We start from the raw sequence: 21,795 nt of genomic DNA, 5'->3' as shown, positions 1-21,795 counted from the left end.
CTTTTTGAGGGTTATATTCCCCTTTCTAAATCACTCATTCTGCTCATCTAGTTATTATTTCTTTTCTTTTTTCTTTGTTTTTATGCAAGACAACCCTTGATTGACCTCACAGATTTCAAAGATCTTGTCAGCTTACAATCTCTTATTTTTTAATTTTTTTTTAATGCCTACAGCACCTGTTCTTTAGTTTTTCAATTCCTGAAATTGTCAATATCAATTGTTTCAGATCTCACTGAGTGTTTTCAGAAGTACCATCCTGAATTCTCTGTCTTTTAAGTCGCATATTTCTATGTCTGCAAGCTTATATTCTAAAAATTTTTCTTTTTCTTTCTGAGATGCCTTGCCACCTGGGTTGTTCATGGTGTTTAATGGACTATTTATCTACCTGGGCATTAATAGAAGTGTATTCTGCTTTTTTTTTTTTTCCCAGAAGGGAGATTTATTATATAAAACTCTCTCTAGCCTATTGCAAAGAAGATGTTTTCTTTTGGTTTCTAGTAGGTGGTGTCTAAGCCTCTTGGATCCTTGCTTTATATCAAAATTTAATGATTTTTTTTTCTTATAGATGTTTAACCATGCTTGCTACCCTCAATCTCAGCCCCTTTCAGTATCAGCGACAGTTTTGGTAGCTTTTGCTCAAATTCCCCTGGGGCTTCGTTGGGGGAGGGGACCTCTGGGTTTTGTGAAGGGGGCTATGGCTCAGCCTCACGTTTTGCAACTGTGGCTGGTAAAAATCAAGTAGTGTTTCTCTGCCTTCCCACTTCTCTGCTTTCTGCTCTGTGACTGGGCACTGCAACCAGAAGCGTGGAGCTCACAGCTTTCCCAGGCAGGGCTGTTCAGAGAACTCGCCTCATATTCTCCCTACCTTTCTCTTAAAGGGAGCTCTGACTGTAAGAGATAGCTTCTTTGTTTCTCCCAGTTCACTGCCCGATACCCAGGGTTCTGACCTGTGGTAGCTCTTATGCACAGATCCCATGCTCAGACATGCTAGTGTGCAGTTTGGGTGTTTTTTTGTTGTTGAGTTTTAAATGTTCAGCTTATTGTTGTTTCAAGGGGAGAAATCTGGGAACATCTCTCACTCTGCCATGTTTCTGACTTCACTCTCTCTCATCATAAATTCTATTCTCGTATGATACCATAGGCTGAGGAGCCAGTCCTTTCATGTCCACAGGGAAGAACTCCTAAGCAATTATATTTGAGTTCCCAGCTTCTCCAGTGAGGCCTCAGAAGTGTCTGAAGAGGAAGTGAGAAGTCCTACTACCTCAGGTGGTTGAAATTAGTGTCAGGTGGAATTACATTAGAGAGAAACTTCTTGATAGCAAGGTAATTGGTCGTTGGTGATAGAAGTGTGTTAGGGAATATTATCCAACCTTCATTCTATCTCCTTGTCATGACTTCTGAAATGTCATGGGGGAGGTATCTTGCAGTCTGTTCCTCTTCTTATTGAACATTTTATTGAGATAATTGCAGATCCACATGCAGGTTATAAGAACTAATACAGATTAGTTCTGTATTATAAGGTTATAAGAACTAATACATTTTTCCCCAATGGCAGCATAGTTTGTTGCTTATAACTTTGTTAGAATGTATATCCCTAGGAAACAGTACTAGGATATTCTGGTTAAAATGTTAAAGTAGATGTAGAATGGAGCCAAACTACCAATTTCCTTTTTTCTACAAGTGGGGATGCTTGGGAGAACATGGAAAATTTATGAAGGAATGGCTATAGCCTAAGCTTAAGATTACTTTCCATTGGAAGTGATGGCCCTGACAAGGCCTGGGATATGCACAGGACAAGGCCAGGAAGGTAGAGGTGGGAAACAAAGACTAAACTTGCTCCCTAATTCACTGAGGTGCTAGAAAATGGAAAAAGAACTACCAAAACAGGTCCAAAGATTTAGCAGAATGGGAAGAGTTTTCACTGTCAAGTATGAAAAAGAAAACAAAAAGTTATTGGCTATAAAATTGTGCGTGGATGTGTCACCCCAGCGCGCTACTCAGAGACTACTAAAAACAGGGACTGGTGTTGATATTGCAAACATAGGCAAGCATAGTAGCAAGAGAACTGTGGAATTGGTACAGGATTATTGGAAAGCAGTGGCAGCAGTGGTGCTCGATAGAGATATATGGGAAGCCACTAGATACCACCCAAGTGTCTGGGGGGCCAGGCCCCGTGGAATGTGGAGGACAACTACAATTTGTGAGGCACTTCAGAGATTACCTGTTTCCCACTTCAGCGAGTGAGGAACTTAGATGAGGCTAGAGTTCCAGCAATTGAGCAGTAGGGCTGAGCTGTGGAGTAATACATTTTTCATTGTCTGGGACTCTGTTCCTTTAAGTTGTTGTGACAAAGGGAAATACCTTTTAAATTTTATTTTGATGTAAGATATTGGTAATTTGATAACACATAAAAACTATTTCTACTTCACTTAATAGAGATAAAAAATAGTTAGAGGAAATCTTCCAATCAAGGATGGAAGGATATGAGGCTAATCGTAGGAATGGCAACTCAGTACTTTGTGCACATGGGCAGTAGATAACTTGACTAAAGGTTAACTACTGGGATTCTCATTCACTTGCCTCTTCATATTTACAGAAAATGCCTTTTCTGTTTTTCACATGGACAGATCCAGTGACAGAAATAAAGCTTGCATGTAAATGCAGTGAACTTAGGAAACAACCAAATAGCAGTTGGTAAGATATATAATTCATCTACAGGGAATATAGTACCACTGTGTATCCACCTACACTAAGGTGTCAAATTATATACACATATTCCGGAAGGAGCACTATACCCACTGTACAAGTAATTTTGGTGGAACCAATCTCCAGTTTGCTAAATTTCTGGTGTTTTTGTCTTGAGTTTTGAGGACTCAGTTTCTGACAAACCTGACTCCAATAGGTGCATCTAGTAGCTTTGAATGAACTTTACTGTCATCTAGTCACATTTGAGGGTGGTTTTTTAAAAGAGAAGTTATTCTTATCAGAAATGTCGACAGTGCCTGACATATAGCAAGAACTCAAGATATGCTTTTTGAATAAAAGAATGAATGAATGAATGTTTGGAATATTTCCTGTGACTTGTGGACCTTGATACCAGATATAAGATGAAAACTAAACATGTAGATGGCTTTACACATTCAGAATTTTCCAAGCAGAAAAATGAACAAAAATATTTTTACATATGATTTCCTTTGGCAGTTGTCCTTTATCTACCTCTTGGATCTGTCAGGCTTTTGCCCTGCATTGAATATATACATTTGCCTTTCTGAGTAATCCCATGAAAAAAAACAGAGAGAAACTCTGAGTCTGAGTTATTTAGTGGCAGGATTTGCAAGACATTTCTCATATTGCTCACAAGGCTGGGTATTTTCCTGCTGCAATACCTGGGAGTGCTGCACTCCAACCTGTGAAGTATGTAAAATGGCTAATATCAAGGGAGTAGGAGGAAAGGTAACAGAAGAGAGAAGTACCAGCTCATTTATATTTATCATTTTTATTTGCAATACTTTAGGTCCAAGTTTCAAACTGCAATATTTTTACACTCAAGACACAGTCATGCACAATCCATATTTCAATTTTCTATTGCTTCAACCACAATTGAAAATAACAAAAGTCCATAAAAAGATCAAATGCTGAGGTCAGAAGGATGGAACCATACCATCAGCAGTTCCACAAAAGAAATAACTTACTTAAAAATCAGACAAACAAAAAGATCATAAATACCTTTAATCCAAAGTTACAGAAGAATTTCACTACACATGAGTTTACAGATAGCACATTTTAACAAAAGTAATGCACAGCCAAATGAGATACAATTCTGATAAACAATGAAAATGTGTAGATCCTCCATAACTTGCTTTGTCTGGATATTATGAGTATAATCCCAGTAGACATCAGTACCCTGTGATCTGGCTCCTTCTTGCTAATGTACTGAGATTTAAAACTCAACCCACTAATGGTTATAGTATTCTGTGAAAGGTCTTATCACTAATGAATATAATATATGCGGTCCATAAAGCACACCACACACAGCACACACACTGAACTTGAATTTCACACTCAGGGCTGGTTGGCACTCTGCTGTAGGCAGGGCATTGGGACCATCCACTAACTAACTTCCAGTTTGCCCTCTTTCCAGCAGCATGCTCATATAACTGGCCAATTACTGTGGGAATTGTCATCAGAAATGCTATTTTATTTCCCAACAAGTGGATTTGTCAACATTCCTTAATACTAACAGCATGTAATTACTTTTTTCTAATTTCACTCTCTGTAACCTTCAAGTGCTTAGGTCCACTCTTAGTAGTCCCAACCATTAAAATACATGGGTTCTACCATTTTGTACCATTTATGAAGTAAAGTCTATAAAACCCAGCACAGCTTCATAGGAAAGAAGAGGCTCAAGTATAGTTCTATTCTAGCAAGTGTGACAGTGTATTTCTATTCTAGTAGCAAATACTGGCTACAGCTTAATGAAAACCAGACTTTACATACAGAGTATATGGAAAATGAAAACTGGGAATGCTCAACAGAAAAGAACTTTAAAACAAAAACAAAACTGTGAAGGGATTGGAAGGCCACCACAAGTTTTATCAACATTCCCTAGTATTATTAACTTCGTTTACTTGAGTTTTTTAAAATCATCTTATATAGTGCTATTGTTTAACTGAAACATAAGAGACCCAGGCTTAAGCATGTGATATTTGCCATTACTTTAACAGGTTGAATTTGCAAAGGCAACTTATAATATCACAATGTTAGAGCTTTTGGAAAGACCTTGGAGATCATCTAGTCCAATACTTTTATTTTACAGATGAGGAAACGGCCACAAAAAGGTTAAGTGACTTGCCCAAGGTCACACAGTAAATTAGTAATAGAGCCTATATTAGATCTCCTTACTCCTGGGCTAATATTCCTTCCACTACATCTGACTGATTCTCTATAATTGCTGTTGATTTCCTCTTAGGTACTAAATCAGGTGAACATGGTACCTGCCTTACTGTTGGTATTATGGGATAGCATTTACTTGATGGCAGTTTCCAAAGTAGACTCTGATGGCACTAACCAGCTTCTTCTATAAGTTTATCTTGCAAGTTTGACTATATTACATGGCAGTAAATGCTATTTTTTGTATTATAGTATACTTGTACACAGAAGTGTGCTCATGGAGATGATATCTCAGTTCCTGCATTTGCAGATGCAGTTAGATATTGTTTAATATTAAACAGACATTACATTCTCAGTGCATGAGGAGTTGGGTTATATTCATTTCATTACTAAAGGAGTACGGGATCAGAAAAGGAGTGAAAAAATTAAAGCTAACCAACAAAAAGATTGTATCAGAAACAAACCTCTTAAGAAAAAAATACTTTCTTAGGAAAAATATTTCCATTATTTCCAAGGTCCCATTTATTTCCTTTTCAATCCACATGCAAATATGTATTCAGAATTGTGTGTTAAGTTCGCTCAAAATCCCAGGCCTAGTTAGACTGTCAATTCACAAATGCTGAAATTCAGTCCTCTAGCTCAGAGACTGGGAGAAGCTTGCAGCACTGGCCATGCCTTTATTTAACTGAATATTAACTGCTAGTAGCTCTGAAATGGACCATGAGGTTCAACTGGGGATGGCAGGGTTAAGACTCCCATAAGTATTTTTAGGCTGAGAATGGTCAATGAAAAGCCCGTGGGTTCTCTAAGTACAAGGTCTGCACTTAGTGAAATTGAGTAACATCTGAGGCCACTACCTCATTATAAAAGTCCTTACCTAAAATTTCTTTGGCGAATTAAAAGGAAATCCCTCTTTTGGTGGATAGTCTCCCTTTTCTCCTTAACAATGACAATTACTGCATACAATGTATAGTCAGGCGATACAGAAAATACATAGAGGCTACCTCAAGCCAAAACTAACAGGACTGTGACTGAATGCCAATAGACAAAGAAAGTTCTAAAAATTTGTCTTAATGTATTCATAGTTAACTTTGAATTGCAAATCATAATAACTTATTGAAGTCAATGGGACTCGCCTACTGGTCATTAAAAGAAGAATCCTACTTGAATGATATAATATCCTGTCAGAGAAGGAGATGGTGGAAGTTGGAGATTTTATCTTCTATTCCAAAATTCAACCTAAAACTGCTAAAATGATCTAGAAAGGTGATACCTGAAACAGGCATTATCAAGGGGGCTAATCAAACATCACCTATCCAATCTAAATCAACCAAAACAAATGTTGATGCTATACCAAAGCAGAGGGCAGCTAGTTTAAAAGCAGAATGATGTGTTTGGAGTTCTAACAGCGACATCTCCCTAGCTTTAACTTATAGGTAATAGTCCCCTAAGAAAGCACGTGCCATACCCGAGCATGTGCCAATCACAGCACCCAGGCAAATATAAAGCCTATAGAATAATTGTAACTAGCATATATCTGTGCCCTGCATGCTCTGGGCTCTGGCCAGAAGGCATCTGCTTCTAGCATCTTTTCTATAGTCCCCTTTCTGATGTTTACCTATTATAAAGCAATATTATAACAATATCGTAAAAAGAAAAATAAATCACATAATCCCACCACCCTAACACAACTAATTTCAATTATCTGTGTTCCCAGTCTTTGTCCATATGCACATTTATTTTTACATAGTTGTAATCCCTGTATATGTTATTTAAAAGTGATTTTCTAGATTCTCTCTGAGAATCTCTCTGAGAACTGGCAGCCTCAGTAGAAATAAACAACCCATTGAGCAAAGGAATATAATTATTTACATGATCTTTGAACTGAGAAATATCCTTTGTAGACAAACATCTCAAACTATCAAAACAGTTATACAGATGACAAGAAGCAATTTTATATTTCTTTTTCTTTTAGCAATGGAATGTGCTTCACAGGAGGAGGATAGATGTGAGGATCAGGTGATTAAACTCAGACAATGGGTGCAATTCACAAGCCTGAAAGAAATCTGAATAACACAATTAAAAAATAAATACTTGAGTTAAATCTTCTTACATGACTTGGCCATCCAGTAGCCAAAATGGAACATGGGCACACAAATATTTACAATGACACGTAGACGAGATCAGCAAGAACGAAGTCATTACCCAACGTGGTGACTGATTTGAGGAGACTGTTGTCATCCAAAAATCCTCATGGGATTATGACAACGCACTGGATCCTTGCTACAACATTAATGTTCTTTTCTTTCTTATATAAATAATCTCTACTGTGCTTCTCACCCTTCCCTGACTTTCCCACTGCCCTATTCTTATCTCAGGACATTTTGGAAACATTTGATGATGTGCCCTCATTATCTCAGGGCAGACTAGCAACTTTAAAGATCTGGATAGACTCACCTATGCCAAGATGAGCTTTTAAAAATCCAGGGAAAGGGAATATACTATTAACCACCTGGAGTCCAAGTTGTTCAAGTGTAACAAATGTGAATCTTTCAGTATCATTTTGACAGGAGAAACAGCTTCTCTTTAATACTTATTAGAAATATACATAACTCTCAACACAGGGAAGGGTCTTTAGAAACTGTTCTCATTTAAAATTTACATAGATATAAATTTGTAGGAGTAAAGCCTACTGAGATATAGTATCATAAATTCTTGGTACAATGGGATGTGATAAAGAAGTACCTGGCTCCTCAAAGTTAATGTGCTGAATTGCAAGCATAAAAGAGCAGCCATTTATCTGCCTACAGTGATCTGAAGGATCACCACTCCAAGGTCTCCCCTCACCAAAAGAAGGTCTTTATGACATATAAGGGATGCTAATTGACAACTAGGAATTCCCAACCAGATTTGGGGCTCTCTCCATTGGCAGGGCATAATTATCAATGTACTAGATTCTATTTGCATCCCAGGTATTATTTCACTGAATTATCTGGCACTATGAATAAAAAAAATTAAAAAAAAAAAACATTAATTTAAAATCTTGTGAAATAAAAATTAAGCCCCCCACCCCTTCTCTCATTAGAACAGTGTGACATTAAAAAATCTCAGGCCTAGATACCTTTTTGCAAAGTATAACGTGGTATGCTTTAAATTAATATTACCATTTGACTTTCTTTTTACATTTGTTGTTTTATCCCACTGTGGACATTTCTGTGTGTGGGGCGGGGTGGAGGGTGGGGTGGGGTGGTTCAAGCCTTTCCCAAATTTTATAGTCAAAGAAAACTGTAAGAAAATAAGAAATCTTGCTGAATGTAGATTGGTTATATTCAGATTCTTGATATACTACAAATCGAGAAGCCTTCTACAACACAAATTGTTAGTTTTTCAAAGACTTAGAGAAACAACTTTGCAGAATTTATAAAATTTGACAATACACTCAAAAGAGAAGCATGTCCTTTTCTACGCTGACACCCTCCAGATATTTTTCTACTCTCAGAAAATTCAGGAAATGCCAACTGTTGAATTTTTAATAAATAGATACATGGTGAAATAATAGACAAATTTTCATATTTCTCCAAGCCACAAAAGGAATTCAGTTGGACTTACATTTCTAGTGATAGAAGATTGAAGACACTAATTATTTTCACTGGAGAACTTCCAGATCTTTATGAACATGTTTCCAAAATTCTAAAGCCCCAAAAACCAGGTATGAACATAATATCCTGAAACAAAATTGGTGGTATATAGGGAAAATGGGAACTAGTACTTAGAACCAAATGTTGGTTGGGATATAGTTTTCACTGACCTCCGTTTCTTCCAGAGTTGAACGCTTACAATATCTTTGTTCTCCAGATATTTTTTTAAATTTTTAAAATGTTATAAATTGTCAAATAAATGATTTTTATGATAAGCAAATGTTGGTTAATGGGTCTATTTCCTCCCAACGTGCCTATTTTATAGTGCATATGTTCCACGAGCACAAGAGAGGATTAAATTAGGTATTTTTAAATCTTTGTTTACTTACTGTCCAACAAGGATTTCAGTATTGCATACTTATCTTGTTTTCCTTTTGGCTCTCAGAGAAAGTCGCATCTTTGTTTAAGTATCATTTCTCCTATAAGGATTTCCTAAGTTCAGGTCCTGGACTCACCCAACAGGAGTGCCACAGTTTTGATGTGTCCTTCTTCAAGTATCATGAAAAAGAACAAGCTGATTTATATAAACGATAAATCAATCACCTATTAAGCATCATTATGAAGATGTGACAGGATTTCACCATTTGAGTATTATTTAGATATACAGTTTTTAAAACCTTTCCTGAACACATATATTGCTCTCTGCTTTTGGAAAATGTCTTAAAAGAAACCTTTTCCAATGCAAATGCAGAAAAACAGGTACACAAACCAAGCTGCCACTATAGAAGAAGAATAAAAAATTGCAACTCTATCAGGGCATGGACTTCCACATGTTCACGTAGTACTTGCTCTGGGGTTTTTTTAATTATTATTTGTTTCTTTCTTTTTTTTTTTTTTTTGGTGTGTGTGTGTGGGTTTTTTTTTTTGCTTTCTTTTTAAAAAAATGTTTTGACTTCTTTTTGCTGGACATCTAATGACAATGAAAGTGAAAAACATCACATTGGGTAAGGAGTTTTGAAGGAGGTTCGAATGCAAGAGGGACTACTCTCTAACTTAAAAACAAATACAACACTATGAAGAGGAGGTGTGCACCTTTGAGAAACCTTTTTCTTCAAAGCGGATGCACAAAATGAGGGGATTCACTACTGGCTCTTTCGCTTCACGGTGGAAGTGACCACTTCATGGCCACTTCGACATTGCTGCCCTGTTTGGGCTGCGGTTCAGGCTTACAAATAAATTACATAATCTGAGGGAGTAGGAAAAAGGCTTATAAGAAGTTTCTATTTGTTTGAAAGCTAAAGACATCCACCCAGTTTTACTGTCTTTTCTTCCATGTTTCCTGCAGCAGAGTTTTATTTCAGTCTTACTCATGAGGGAGATGGTGTGGGATAAGGCTTGCAGTCCTAGCGGCTGCTATTCTTAATTGCTTCTTTTGCAGCGATAATCAGAGGAGTCAGGCTGGAGAGAGGCTTGGCTAATTTTAAAAATGGATGCTAAAAAAGAAAAAAAAGAGGGATTACTGGAATTCTTTCCTTCAACAAGTATATTGCTTTGCATTTTCAAGCAGGTTTTTTTTTCATTAAAATGCATTTTGAGCATCCAATTAAACACCATTTTATTAAAAACAGTGTCCACTTTTGTCCTTCAGATGTTTTTGTCTTTCACTGTCATGAAATCCTCTGAAAACTCAGTCAGGGTCTTGTAAAATCTCACTGTGTTTACAAAAGTCTGACTTTCCGATTTTCTTAAACTGCTGATTTTATCTGGAGAAGCTTTCATACTTAAAAAAATGTCTTTGTTTAACCTTGACCTTGAAACCAATGTCTTCCTAACAACTAAATCCAATAGTTGTGTCTCCATCATTTCTCTTTTGGCTCCTCTGCAGTTCTTGATACAAGTGAATATCCCTTCCTTTGAAATGTTTTCCTCTTTTGGGGCCTGTGGTATTCTACATTCTTGGTTTTCTTCTACACGCTTGCTTGCATGCTCACTGACTACCCCCTCTCCATCTTCCTCCCTGGTTTCACTTCTTCCTCTCACCTCCCACAGACCAAAACTTAGCTCTCATCATCTTCTTTTCCTAATTTAATTCCTTTAAGAGCTCGTCTCCTTTCATGGTTTCAACCTCTCATCAGCTTTATGGGAGTGACTCCCGAATCTATATTGTGTGACCTGATCTCTTTTCTGAATTCTGGTCCTATTTCTCCAATTGCCTCCTGGATATTTTCTTTTAAATGTCCTTCTGTCACCCTGAATTCAACATTTAAAAACATATGTTAAAGCACAAGGGCTTTGAAGTCAGAGTACCTAGGTTTAATCCTCTCCTCTGCTTATTACAATGGTTAAATGAAGTAAGGTAAGTTACAGTTCATTGCAAACTACATAGAAGCAAAGACATGTTAGCCACTGTGTGATCCTCTATCACTTTTGCTTTTACTGAGTGCTACTAGTGGCTTGATATTCTGAAGTCACTGTTATCTTCCTCTCCCTTATGTTCCACATGAAATCAGCTACCAATTATTTTCTTATCAGTGCCTCTTATAACGACCTCTTGCCTTCCTTAGCTCAGGCTTAATCAACTTTAATCATGAACTATAACACTAACTCCCCATTGATCTTCCTGCCTCCATTTTCTCCTGTTGCTAACTCTTATTGCATACCACTGGATTAATCTCCCTAAACAAGCTTTCATAATGTGTTTCCCTCAGATATCTTCAGTATTTTCCTACTACCTATAGCCCTAACTCTTTAGTCTGGTGTTCAAGGCCCTCTATGGTCCTATATCCTGCAGCTTCCTTACTTGAACTCTTTACTTCAGCTACACTTTCTATTTTGTTTCCTTAAACTTTGCTTATGTATTTGGTTATAGTATAGCTCTTCCATCAGAAATTCCTTCTCCCCTTTTCTTCAATCTATCTAAAACTGATCTATCTTTCAAGGCCCAGCAGAACTCCTTCCCATTCGCAGACATTTTCTGATCACCATAGCTTATAGAATCATGGCATTTACTGTTTGAATTAGTCGCTAAACAAATTGAGTTGGCTTGAATGAGTCGCTAAACAAATTGCATTAGTTTTTTTTTTTCATGTACTCAAGGAGATTGTGAACTTCTGGAGAGGAGGGATCATGCCTTTAAGTGGTTTATATCACCCACTGCACTTAAGCCTTGCAAATAGGAGTTGCTCAATAAATATCAGTTGATGGACAGAGAACTAACTTAGGCCATACAAAAAGGTACACAAATAGTCAAGACTTGTGTCTTTCCTTGGGTCTTCCAGTGGAGCAAATGTTATGAATCTCTCTCCTTTCCAGCCTCGAGAATGGGTTAAATAGGTTAAAGTCAGAGAATGTTTATTGACTTACGGTGATATATAGGTTATTGCTAATAAATATAAAAAGAAAAGATGCAGCTATTCAATATAGTCTTCCATCAGCTATCTGGTTCAGATAAAACTACTATTGGGGAATGAACTAACTAGATAATTGATTCAATTATCTATGTAACTGTATAGCTACATTAAGAGAATATATATTTTCATTTATCCTTGGAATATGTATCAGAATATGTGTGTGAGGTAGTGAAAGGGGGTGAAAAGACATAGAAGTGAAACATTCAAACGTTTGGAGTTTTCATCTAATTTGAGACCAGATTAACTAGAGGATTAATAAAGGGCCACTCCAGATTTGAAATTTTAGGGTCTTATGATAGCCTGTAAAATGCTCACAGGTAGCAGAAAAGAGAAGGTATAGCCTCCTTAATTCCTCTAAATTGGTTTATTCCAGGTGCGATTTGATTTGCAGTGAGATATTTTTTGCTGGTGTGTGGCTAGAGGGAGTTCAGAAACAATGGGAACAGATTTATTTTGTGGCCTAAAACTGACTGAATCTGTGGTTAATAACCAAGTGTTGCACTTTTTGTTTAACTGGATTATGTGTTCAAAGTCACAGAGAGACCAAGCCTTCACTGTTTTTGGATGTTACAGGGCTTGATATATGTCCCTGAGGAACAGTCCCCAGCAGTGAACCTCTATGTGTAATCTTGGGCATGTGTTGCTTTTTCAATATAAATATAGGCATACCTTGTTTTATTGTGCTTTGTTTTATTGAGCTTCATGGATGTTGCATTTTTTACAAATTGAAGGTAAAACCTTCCACCAAAAAAGATTATGTTTCACTTTATTGCCATTGCTATACTCACTTTATTGCAGTGGTCTAGAACGAAACCCCCAATATTTCTGAGGTATGCCTATACATCTTTTGCTCTAAATTAGTTTGTGTGTTTGTGTGGTGGAAAGTCAGACAAGCCAGGGCTCAAATCTCAGTTTTGCCACTCAGCAGCTGTGTGAGCCTCAATTTCTACATTTGTAACCTCTTTTGGCTCCTCTGCAGTTCTTGATACAAGTGAATATCCCTTCCTTTGAAATGTTTTCCTCTTTTGGGGCCTGTGGTATTCTACATTCTTGGTTTTCTTCTACACGCTTGCTTGCATGCTCACTGACTACCCCCTCTCCATCTTCCTCCCTGGTTTCACTTCTTCCTCTCACCTCCCACAGACCAAAACTTAGCTCTCATCATCTTCTTTTCCTAATTTAATTCCTTTAAGAGCTCGTCTCCTTTCATGGTTTCAACCTCTCATCAGCTTTATGGGAGTGACTCCCGAATCTATATTGTGTGACCTGATCTCTTTTCTGAATTCTGGTCCTATTTCTCCAATTGCCTCCTGGATATTTTCTTTTAAATGTCCTTCTGTCACCCTGAATTCAACATTTAAAAACATATGTTAAAGCACAAGGGCTTTGAAGTCAGAGTACCTAGGTTTAATCCTCTCCTCTGCTTATTACAATGGTTAAATGAAGTAAGGTAAGTTACAGTTCATTGCAAACTACATAGAAGCAAAGACATGTTAGCCACTGTGTGATCCTCTATCACTTTTGCTTTTACTGAGTGCTACTAGTGGCTTGATATTCTGAAGTCACTGTTATCTTCCTCTCCCTTATGTTCCACATGAAATCAGCTACCAATTATTTTCTTATCAGTGCCTCTTATAACGACCTCTTGCCTTCCTTAGCTCAGGCTTAATCAACTTTAATCATGAACTATAACACTAACTCCCCATTGATCTTCCTGCCTCCATTTTCTCCTGTTGCTAACTCTTATTGCATACCACTGGATTAATCTCCCTAAACAAGCTTTCATAATGTGTTTCCCTCAGATATCTTCAGTATTTTCCTACTACCTATAGCCCTAACTCTTTAGTCTGGTGTTCAAGGCCCTCTATGGTCCTATATCCTGCAGCTTCCTTACTTGAACTCTTTACTTCAGCTACACTTTCTATTTTGTTTCCTTAAACTTTGCTTATGTATTTGGTTATAGTATAGCTCTTCCATCAGAAATTCCTTCTCCCCTTTTCTTCAATCTATCTAAAACTGATCTATCTTTCAAGGCCCAGCAGAACTCCTTCCCATTCGCAGACATTTTCTGATCACCATAGCTTATAGAATCATGGCATTTACTGTTTGAATTAGTCGCTAAACAAATTGAGTTGGCTTGAATGAGTCGCTAAACAAATTGCATTAGTTTTTTTTTTTCATGTACTCAAGGAGATTGTGAACTTCTGGAGAGGAGGGATCATGCCTTTAAGTGGTTTATATCACCCACTGCACTTAAGCCTTGCAAATAGGAGTTGCTCAATAAATATCAGTTGATGGACAGAGAACTAACTTAGGCCATACAAAAAGGTACACAAATAGTCAAGACTTGTGTCTTTCCTTGGGTCTTCCAGTGGAGCAAATGTTATGAATCTCTCTCCTTTCCAGCCTCGAGAATGGGTTAAATAGGTTAAAGTCAGAGAATGTTTATTGACTTACGGTGATATATAGGTTATTGCTAATAAATATAAAAAGAAAAGATGCAGCTATTCAATATAGTCTTCCATCAGCTATCTGGTTCAGATAAAACTACTATTGGGGAATGAACTAACTAGATAATTGATTCAATTATCTATGTAACTGTATAGCTACATTAAGAGAATATATATTTTCATTTATCCTTGGAATATGTATCAGAATATGTGTGTGAGGTAGTGAAAGGGGGTGAAAAGACATAGAAGTGAAACATTCAAACGTTTGGAGTTTTCATCTAATTTGAGACCAGATTAACTAGAGGATTAATAAAGGGCCACTCCAGATTTGAAATTTTAGGGTCTTATGATAGCCTGTAAAATGCTCACAGGTAGCAGAAAAGAGAAGGTATAGCCTCCTTAATTCCTCTAAATTGGTTTATTCCAGGTGCGATTTGATTTGCAGTGAGATATTTTTTGCTGGTGTGTGGCTAGAGGGAGTTCAGAAACAATGGGAACAGATTTATTTTGTGGCCTAAAACTGACTGAATCTGTGGTTAATAACCAAGTGTTGCACTTTTTGTTTAACTGGATTATGTGTTCAAAGTCACAGAGAGACCAAGCCTTCACTGTTTTTGGATGTTACAGGGCTTGATATATGTCCCTGAGGAACAGTCCCCAGCAGTGAACCTCTATGTGTAATCTTGGGCATGTGTTGCTTTTTCAATATAAATATAGGCATACCTTGTTTTATTGTGCTTTGTTTTATTGAGCTTCATGGATGTTGCATTTTTTACAAATTGAAGGTAAAACCTTCCACCAAAAAAGATTATGTTTCACTTTATTGCCATTGCTATACTCACTTTATTGCAGTGGTCTAGAACGAAACCCCCAATATTTCTGAGGTATGCCTATACATCTTTTGCTCTAAATTAGTTTGTGTGTTTGTGTGGTGGAAAGTCAGACAAGCCAGGGCTCAAATCTCAGTTTTGCCACTCAGCAGCTGTGTGAGCCTCAATTTCTACATTTGTAACATGAGATAATAACATCTACCCTATAGAGTTGTTGTAAGAATTAAATGAGATGTGTATAAAGAATTTGGTACAGAATAAGTACTAATTATCATCATATATATAATCCCTGAGAGCCATGAAAAGGACAAATGGTTACAGAGGCACTCACCACTGGATGGTACTCACCCAGGCAAGCAGGTGCCTGCCATTTGGCATCACAAGCAAAGGGGCTTTGATCAGTAAAGCATTAGAGTAGCAAATGCCATGGAAATAATTGCATAGTTATGTAGAGAATTACCTCCGGCCAAGAGCACCTGCATACAACATCCAGGGGCACAAGTAAAGTTTAGAAAACAGCAACACCAGAGGTTCACATTGTTTTCTTTTTTCCTTGCAAAATAAGACTCCAGGAAGAACAAAAGAGATTCATAGATTAAACTGCCAACTTCTCAGAAGAAAGGCAGCATGCCAATTAATCATGTATCAGATGCATGCCTATACTTATGTGCCTGTGGTCTAAAATCACATGGTTATAGCATAACTCTCATTATACATCTCTTGACAGAGCTCTCTTGCTGTCACACATTGAGATAGAAAAGCTCAACATAATGACTCTCTTTTTGTAATTGTCTTATTTTATTTTCACCTGCAAAAGCTCCTTGGCAGATCCTCGCCTATCCACGTCCATCTCAAGACAGCAATTTAAAAAGTCACGGAATACAGCTGACAGTCTCTCAGGATTCTGGAGCTCTGGGGTTCCATTAGTAGCTATCAGATATAATGCCTATAGACAAAAATAGAAAAATCTAATCACCACATACATATTAGGATTATGAGTTGGCGCAGAAGGCACAAATCCAGTTTCTTCTGGTTTATATCCTGGGTCTTAAAAATTCCATATTAGAGAATGACACTGACAAAAACTTCAAACTTTCTATAACATTTAAAAATTATTACTCTTGCAGCAATTCAGGTGACAGTGAGATGCCCCACCCCCAAAAAAACTTGGAAATAAGGTTATAAGGGTTTTCTCTGAGGGTTAAGCCAGTAAAACTCCATGCCAAAATACAAGTCAGTGGCAAATATAACCTTGACTAAAAGGAGATAATATGGAAAAGGAATGCATATACTGCTCTTAGGAAATCAGTAATTGGGCTAAAATCAAATAGTGCACAATCTCAGCAGATAAATTAAGTTGGAATAATATTTTTAGATTTTTGGATAATTAGCATTTGAAGCACCTGTCCTCACAAATCATCTTAGTTTTCTTATTAAAAAAATTGGTTATTGCAAATTACATTTTCTGCCTCCTCCCCAAAAACTCTTATTTCAGCTGGCCACAATTCCTCCACACTCTCGGCCCTTCATTTTATTTTCCCTGCTTTGTAGCAAAGCCTGGTCCTAAACAAACATATCTCTCTTCTCTCTTTCTACTCTGCCTCAGTCTGTTTGCATGTTATATGGTTTCATTTTCTCACTTTCCTTTCACTACTCTTAGCTCAATATACTCTACTCCATATAGTCTTGTTCCTCATAAGTACACATATATCTCTACCCAAGTCCTTCTCGCCTCTCTTCAATCCATGCCTAATTACCTTAGAAAAATGCATGTTCCTCTTTCCATTCCATTTATGAATTAAAAAATGACTTTGACCATAGTTGTAAAGACTGAATGGTGCTCGTGATAGTGCAGCTAAAGAAAAGAAAGTCCTGTCATTTGAGAGAGAATCAGAAGTAATAAGGAACCAGTGCTATGAACCTCTATAGCTCTTTAAAGAGTGCAAATGTCCCTTTCTGTATTTCTACAAAAAGATTGGTTGTGGTTTTTCTTGGGAGGTGGGACTGAAGGTGCAGGGGGAGGTCTTGGCTGGTAGCCTAACGGATGACTCCTGCCTGATTGGACAGTGCTGATCTGTTTGCACACGCTCGTCCCCAATCTAGGTATCAAATGCAAGGCTGCCTTTTACTCAATACTATAATAACTATTGTATGATGTTCTTAAAAAGTCTTCAAAAATATCATTTTAAAGACTGCATAATAGTTTATCATGTGGATGTACTATAGTTAATGTAGTTGGACTGATTAAAAAATGCATGTACTAAAAAAAAGGTGAAAGGAAACACACTAATATGTTAATAGTGGTTCTCTCTGAATGGTGGGATTATTGGTGACTTAATTTTTAAAACATATTTTTTAATTTCCTGAAATTTCTACAATAATTTGCTTAAATAATTTTTGAAACCTCCAAAAACATTATTTAAAAAATAAATTTAGAGTGACATCAGAAACATGGCAGAGTGAGAGATGTCCCCAGATCTCTCTCCTTGAAACAACAATAAGCTAAACATCTAAAGCTCAGCAAAAAACACTCAAACTGCACACCTTCATGTCTGAGCATGGGATCTGTGCATAAGAGCTACCACAGGTCAGAACCCCTGGGTGTTAGGTGGTGGACTGGGAGAAACAAAGAAGATGCCTCTTGCAGCCGGAGCTCCCCATAGGAAGAAGGGGAGGGGAGAAGGTGTGGCAAGTTCCCTGAACAGCCCTGCCTGAGAGAGCTGTGAGCTCCACACTGTTGGCGGCAGTGTCCAGTCACAGAGCAGAAAGCAGAAAAGTGGGGGCGGCAGAGAAACGATAGTTGATTTTTACCAGCCAAAGCTGCAAAACGTGAAGCTGAGCCGCAGCCCTCTTCCCAAAACCCAAAGGTCTTCTCCCACCATATCTTCCAAACTGAACACCATGAAGCCCCAGGGGAATCTGACCAAACACTACTGATACTGTTGCTAACACTGATAGGGACTGAGACCGAGGGTAGCGAGCATGTTTAAACATCTATAAGAAAAAAAAAGTCATTATTAAGGCTTTATATAAATCAGGGATCCAAGAAGCTTAGACACCACATACTGGAAACCAAAAGAAAAATGTCATTTTTGCAACAAATAAAGAGAGACCTTCATATAATAAATCTTCTTTCTGAAAAAAAAAAAAAGCAGAATATACTTCTATTAATGCCCAGGTGGAGAAATAGTCCATTAAGCACTATGAACGACCAAGGTGAAAAGGCATCTCAGAAAGAAAGAGAAAATTCTCCAGAAAATAAGCTTATAGACATAGAAATATGTGACTTAAATGACAGAAAATTCAGGATGGTACTTCTGAAAAAAATCGATGAAATCCAAAACAAATCATATCAACAATTTCAAGAACTGATAAAACAACTAGATGAGGAGAATGAGTTTTTTAGCAAGGAGACTGAAACCCTCAAAAAGAACCAAATAGAACTTCTGGAAATAAAGAACACACTGAAAGAGGAGAAATATGAAATAACAAGCTAGGTATCAAATGCAAGGCTGCCTTTTACTTGGGAAATAGAGTCAACCAAATGGAGGAAAGGATCAGTGATATCGAAGACAGACATCTAGAAATACAACAGAAAGAAGAAGAGAGAAACCAAAGAATGAAAAATAATGAAAGAGAAATACAAGAACTAGCTGAAAGCATCAGGAGAGGAAACATATGAATAATGGGCATTCTCGAAGGGGAGGAAAAGGAGCAGGGATTAGAAAGCATTTTGAGACAAACAGTTGACAAGAATTTCCAAAATCTAAGGAATGAGCTGGAGTTTGGAATTCAAGAAGTCAACAGAACACCCAATTGTATCAACCCAAAAAGGTCTTCATCGAGACATATTGTATTAAAATTATCAAAAATCAACGACAAAGACAGAACTCTCAGGGCAGCCAGGGAAAAGAAGACGGCAACCTATAAAAGAAAATCCATTAGATTATCGTCTAACTTCTCAGCACAATCTTTATAAGCCAGAAAGGAGTGGAATCAAATATTCAAACTATTAAATGAAAGGAACTGCCAGCCAACAATAATGTATCCAGCTAAGCTCTCCTTTAGATATGAAGGAGAAATAAAGACCTTTCCAGACATACAAAAATTGAGGGAATTCTCCACTACGAGGCCTGCATTGCAGGAAACACTGAAAGGGTCAGCTCTAGATATGAAGAAGAAAATAAGACTTTTCCAGACATACAAAAATCGAGAGAATTCTCCACTACGAGGCATGCACTATAGGAAATACTGAAAGGGGTCAGCTCACCTAAAACAAAATGACAAAACAAAATACATAATTAGGAGGTAAGGTGGCTATCAGGCAAATAAGAGCAGAGGAATGCATCCCTTACTAAGAATAGGGCATTATAAGCTTAAATAATAAGACGTGCATTATAATGAGATAGTAATGAACATTCAGCATACATAGGAACAAATTGAGATAACAATGACTAAAAAGGGGGGGATTCAAAGATCCAGATACGGAAAGGGGAATGGACACAAGGCGCAAGCAGAAGAAAATGCACAACTGTATGTGTGTGTATGTATGTGTGTGTGTGTGTGTGTGTATATATATATATATATAACAATCCTTTACATATTTGTAATGGTAAGCACACGCCAAAAATTCAGAACCGAAGGATATAATATAAAACAAAGACCAGAGGGAAAACCCATGAAACCCGACCAAAATAAAGAAAAGAGAAACAGAAAGACAAGGAAGCAGTGGAAACACCGAGCTACCAGAAGGCAAAAGATAAAATGGCAATAAGAGGACCTCATATCTCAGTAAGCATCCTAAATGTAAATGGACTGGATTCACCAATAAAAAGGCACAGAATTTTAGAATGGATCAAAAAACAAAACCCAACCATATGCTGCCTCCAGGAGACACATTTTAGTTCCAAAGACTAATATAGACTCAAAGTGAAAAGGTGGTAAATGTTATTTCAAGCAAATGGCATTCAGAGAAAAGCAGGAGTAACGGTACTAATATTGAACAAATGAGTCTTCAAAATCAAAAAAAGGTAAAGAAAGATACTGAGGGACACTTCATAATGATAAAGAGAATCATGAACCAAGAAGACATAACACTTAATAATATCTATGCTTCCAATCAGGGAGCCCCAAAATATATAAAGCAATTACTAACAGAAATAAAGGGAGAAACAGAGCTAAACGCTATTGTAGTAGGGGAGCTAAGTACCCCACTTTAGGATATGGACAGATCATCTAAACAGAAAATTAATATGGAAATAACATCCTTAAAAGACAAATTAGAACTGGACATAATTGACATTTACAGAGCCTTTTATCCCAAATCAGCTGCTTATACATTCTTCTTGAGTGCACATGGAACATTCTCAAGGATTGTCCACATACTAGGACACAGCTATAGCCTCAACAATTATAAGAGGGTTGAAATCATACCAACCATATTCTCTGATCATAATGCTTTGAAGCTGGAGATCGACTGTTAAAAGAAAACATGAAGAATCACAAATACATGGAGATTAAACAACATACTACTGAAGAATATTTGGGTCAGAGAAAAAATAAAAAGAGATCAAGAGATACATAGAAATGAATGATAATGATGGTACAATATATCAAAACTTTTGGGACACTGTAAAAGCAGTCATAATACAGGTCTATCTCCAAAAATAGGAATGAGCCCAAATAAACAACTTTACACTTCATCTTAAAAAAAAAAAAAAAACTAGAAAAGGAAGAACAAATGAAGCCTAAAGTCAGCAGAAGGAATGAAATAAAAAATTAGAGCAGAAATAAATGAAATTGAAAACAAAACAACAAAAACATAAATGCAACTGAGAAGGTTAATAAAATTGACAAACCCCTGGCTAGATTCACTAAAGAAAAAAGTGAAAGACCACAGAAAAACAAAATTAGAGATGAAAGAAGGGGAATTAGGACGGACTCTGCAGAAATACAAAGGATCATACAATAATACTACAAAAAATTATATAATACCAAACTTAATATGCTAAAAGAAATGGACCAGAACTTAGAAAGAAACAACCTTACTAGACGGAATCAAGAAGAACTGGAAAATCTAAATAAACCGATTAGAAGTATGGAAATTGAAACAATCATCGAAAACCTACCATAAAGTCAAAGTCCATGACCAGATAGCCTCACTAAACATTCAAAGAAGATTTAATACGTATTATCCTCAAACTCTTCCAAAACATCGAAGAGGAGGCAATATTTCCCAATTCATTTGATGAGGCCAATATTACCCATATACCAAAACTTGGTTAAGATAAAACAAAACAAAACAAAACAAAAACTATAGACCAATATCCCTCGTGAACACAGATGCAAAAAATCCTCAATAAGATACTAGCGAACTGAATACAGCAACGTATTTAAAAGATTATATACCATGATCAAATGAGCTTCAACCCAGGGGCACAGGGATGGTTCAACATACGCAAATTGATTAATTAATACACCACATAAACAAATCAAAGAATAAGAATCATATGATCGTATCAATAGATGCAGAAAAAGCCTTCGACAAGATACAGCATCCATTTATGATCAAAACACT

The 21,795-nt window shown here is 36.9% G+C and overlaps 1 protein-coding gene across 1 annotated transcript in view; it reads right to left on the bottom strand.

Moving 5' to 3' along the window:
* Positions 1 to 3,498: 3,498 nt before the first annotated feature.
* The window catches only part of PAK3 (p21 (RAC1) activated kinase 3), a 289,996-nt gene continuing 271,699 nt past the window's right edge, over positions 3,499 to 21,795 (bottom strand). The window contains exons 16-17 of the mRNA XM_025050559.1: positions 16,027 to 16,164; positions 3,499 to 10,021 (exon numbers count right to left, since the gene is read on the bottom strand). Of these exons, the coding sequence (XP_024906327.1) occupies positions 9,932 to 10,021; positions 16,027 to 16,164 (228 nt within the window). The 3' untranslated portion in view covers positions 3,499 to 9,931. The remainder of the gene's footprint in view (positions 10,022 to 16,026; positions 16,165 to 21,795) is intronic.

This window comes from Pteropus alecto, unplaced genomic scaffold, assembly GCF_000325575.1.
Source record: "Pteropus alecto unplaced genomic scaffold, ASM32557v1 scaffold107, whole genome shotgun sequence".
Taxonomy (NCBI): domain Eukaryota; kingdom Metazoa; phylum Chordata; class Mammalia; order Chiroptera; family Pteropodidae; genus Pteropus; species Pteropus alecto.
Note: the sequence above shows the minus strand (reverse complement) of the source record. Positions and strands in the feature narration are given on the sequence as shown.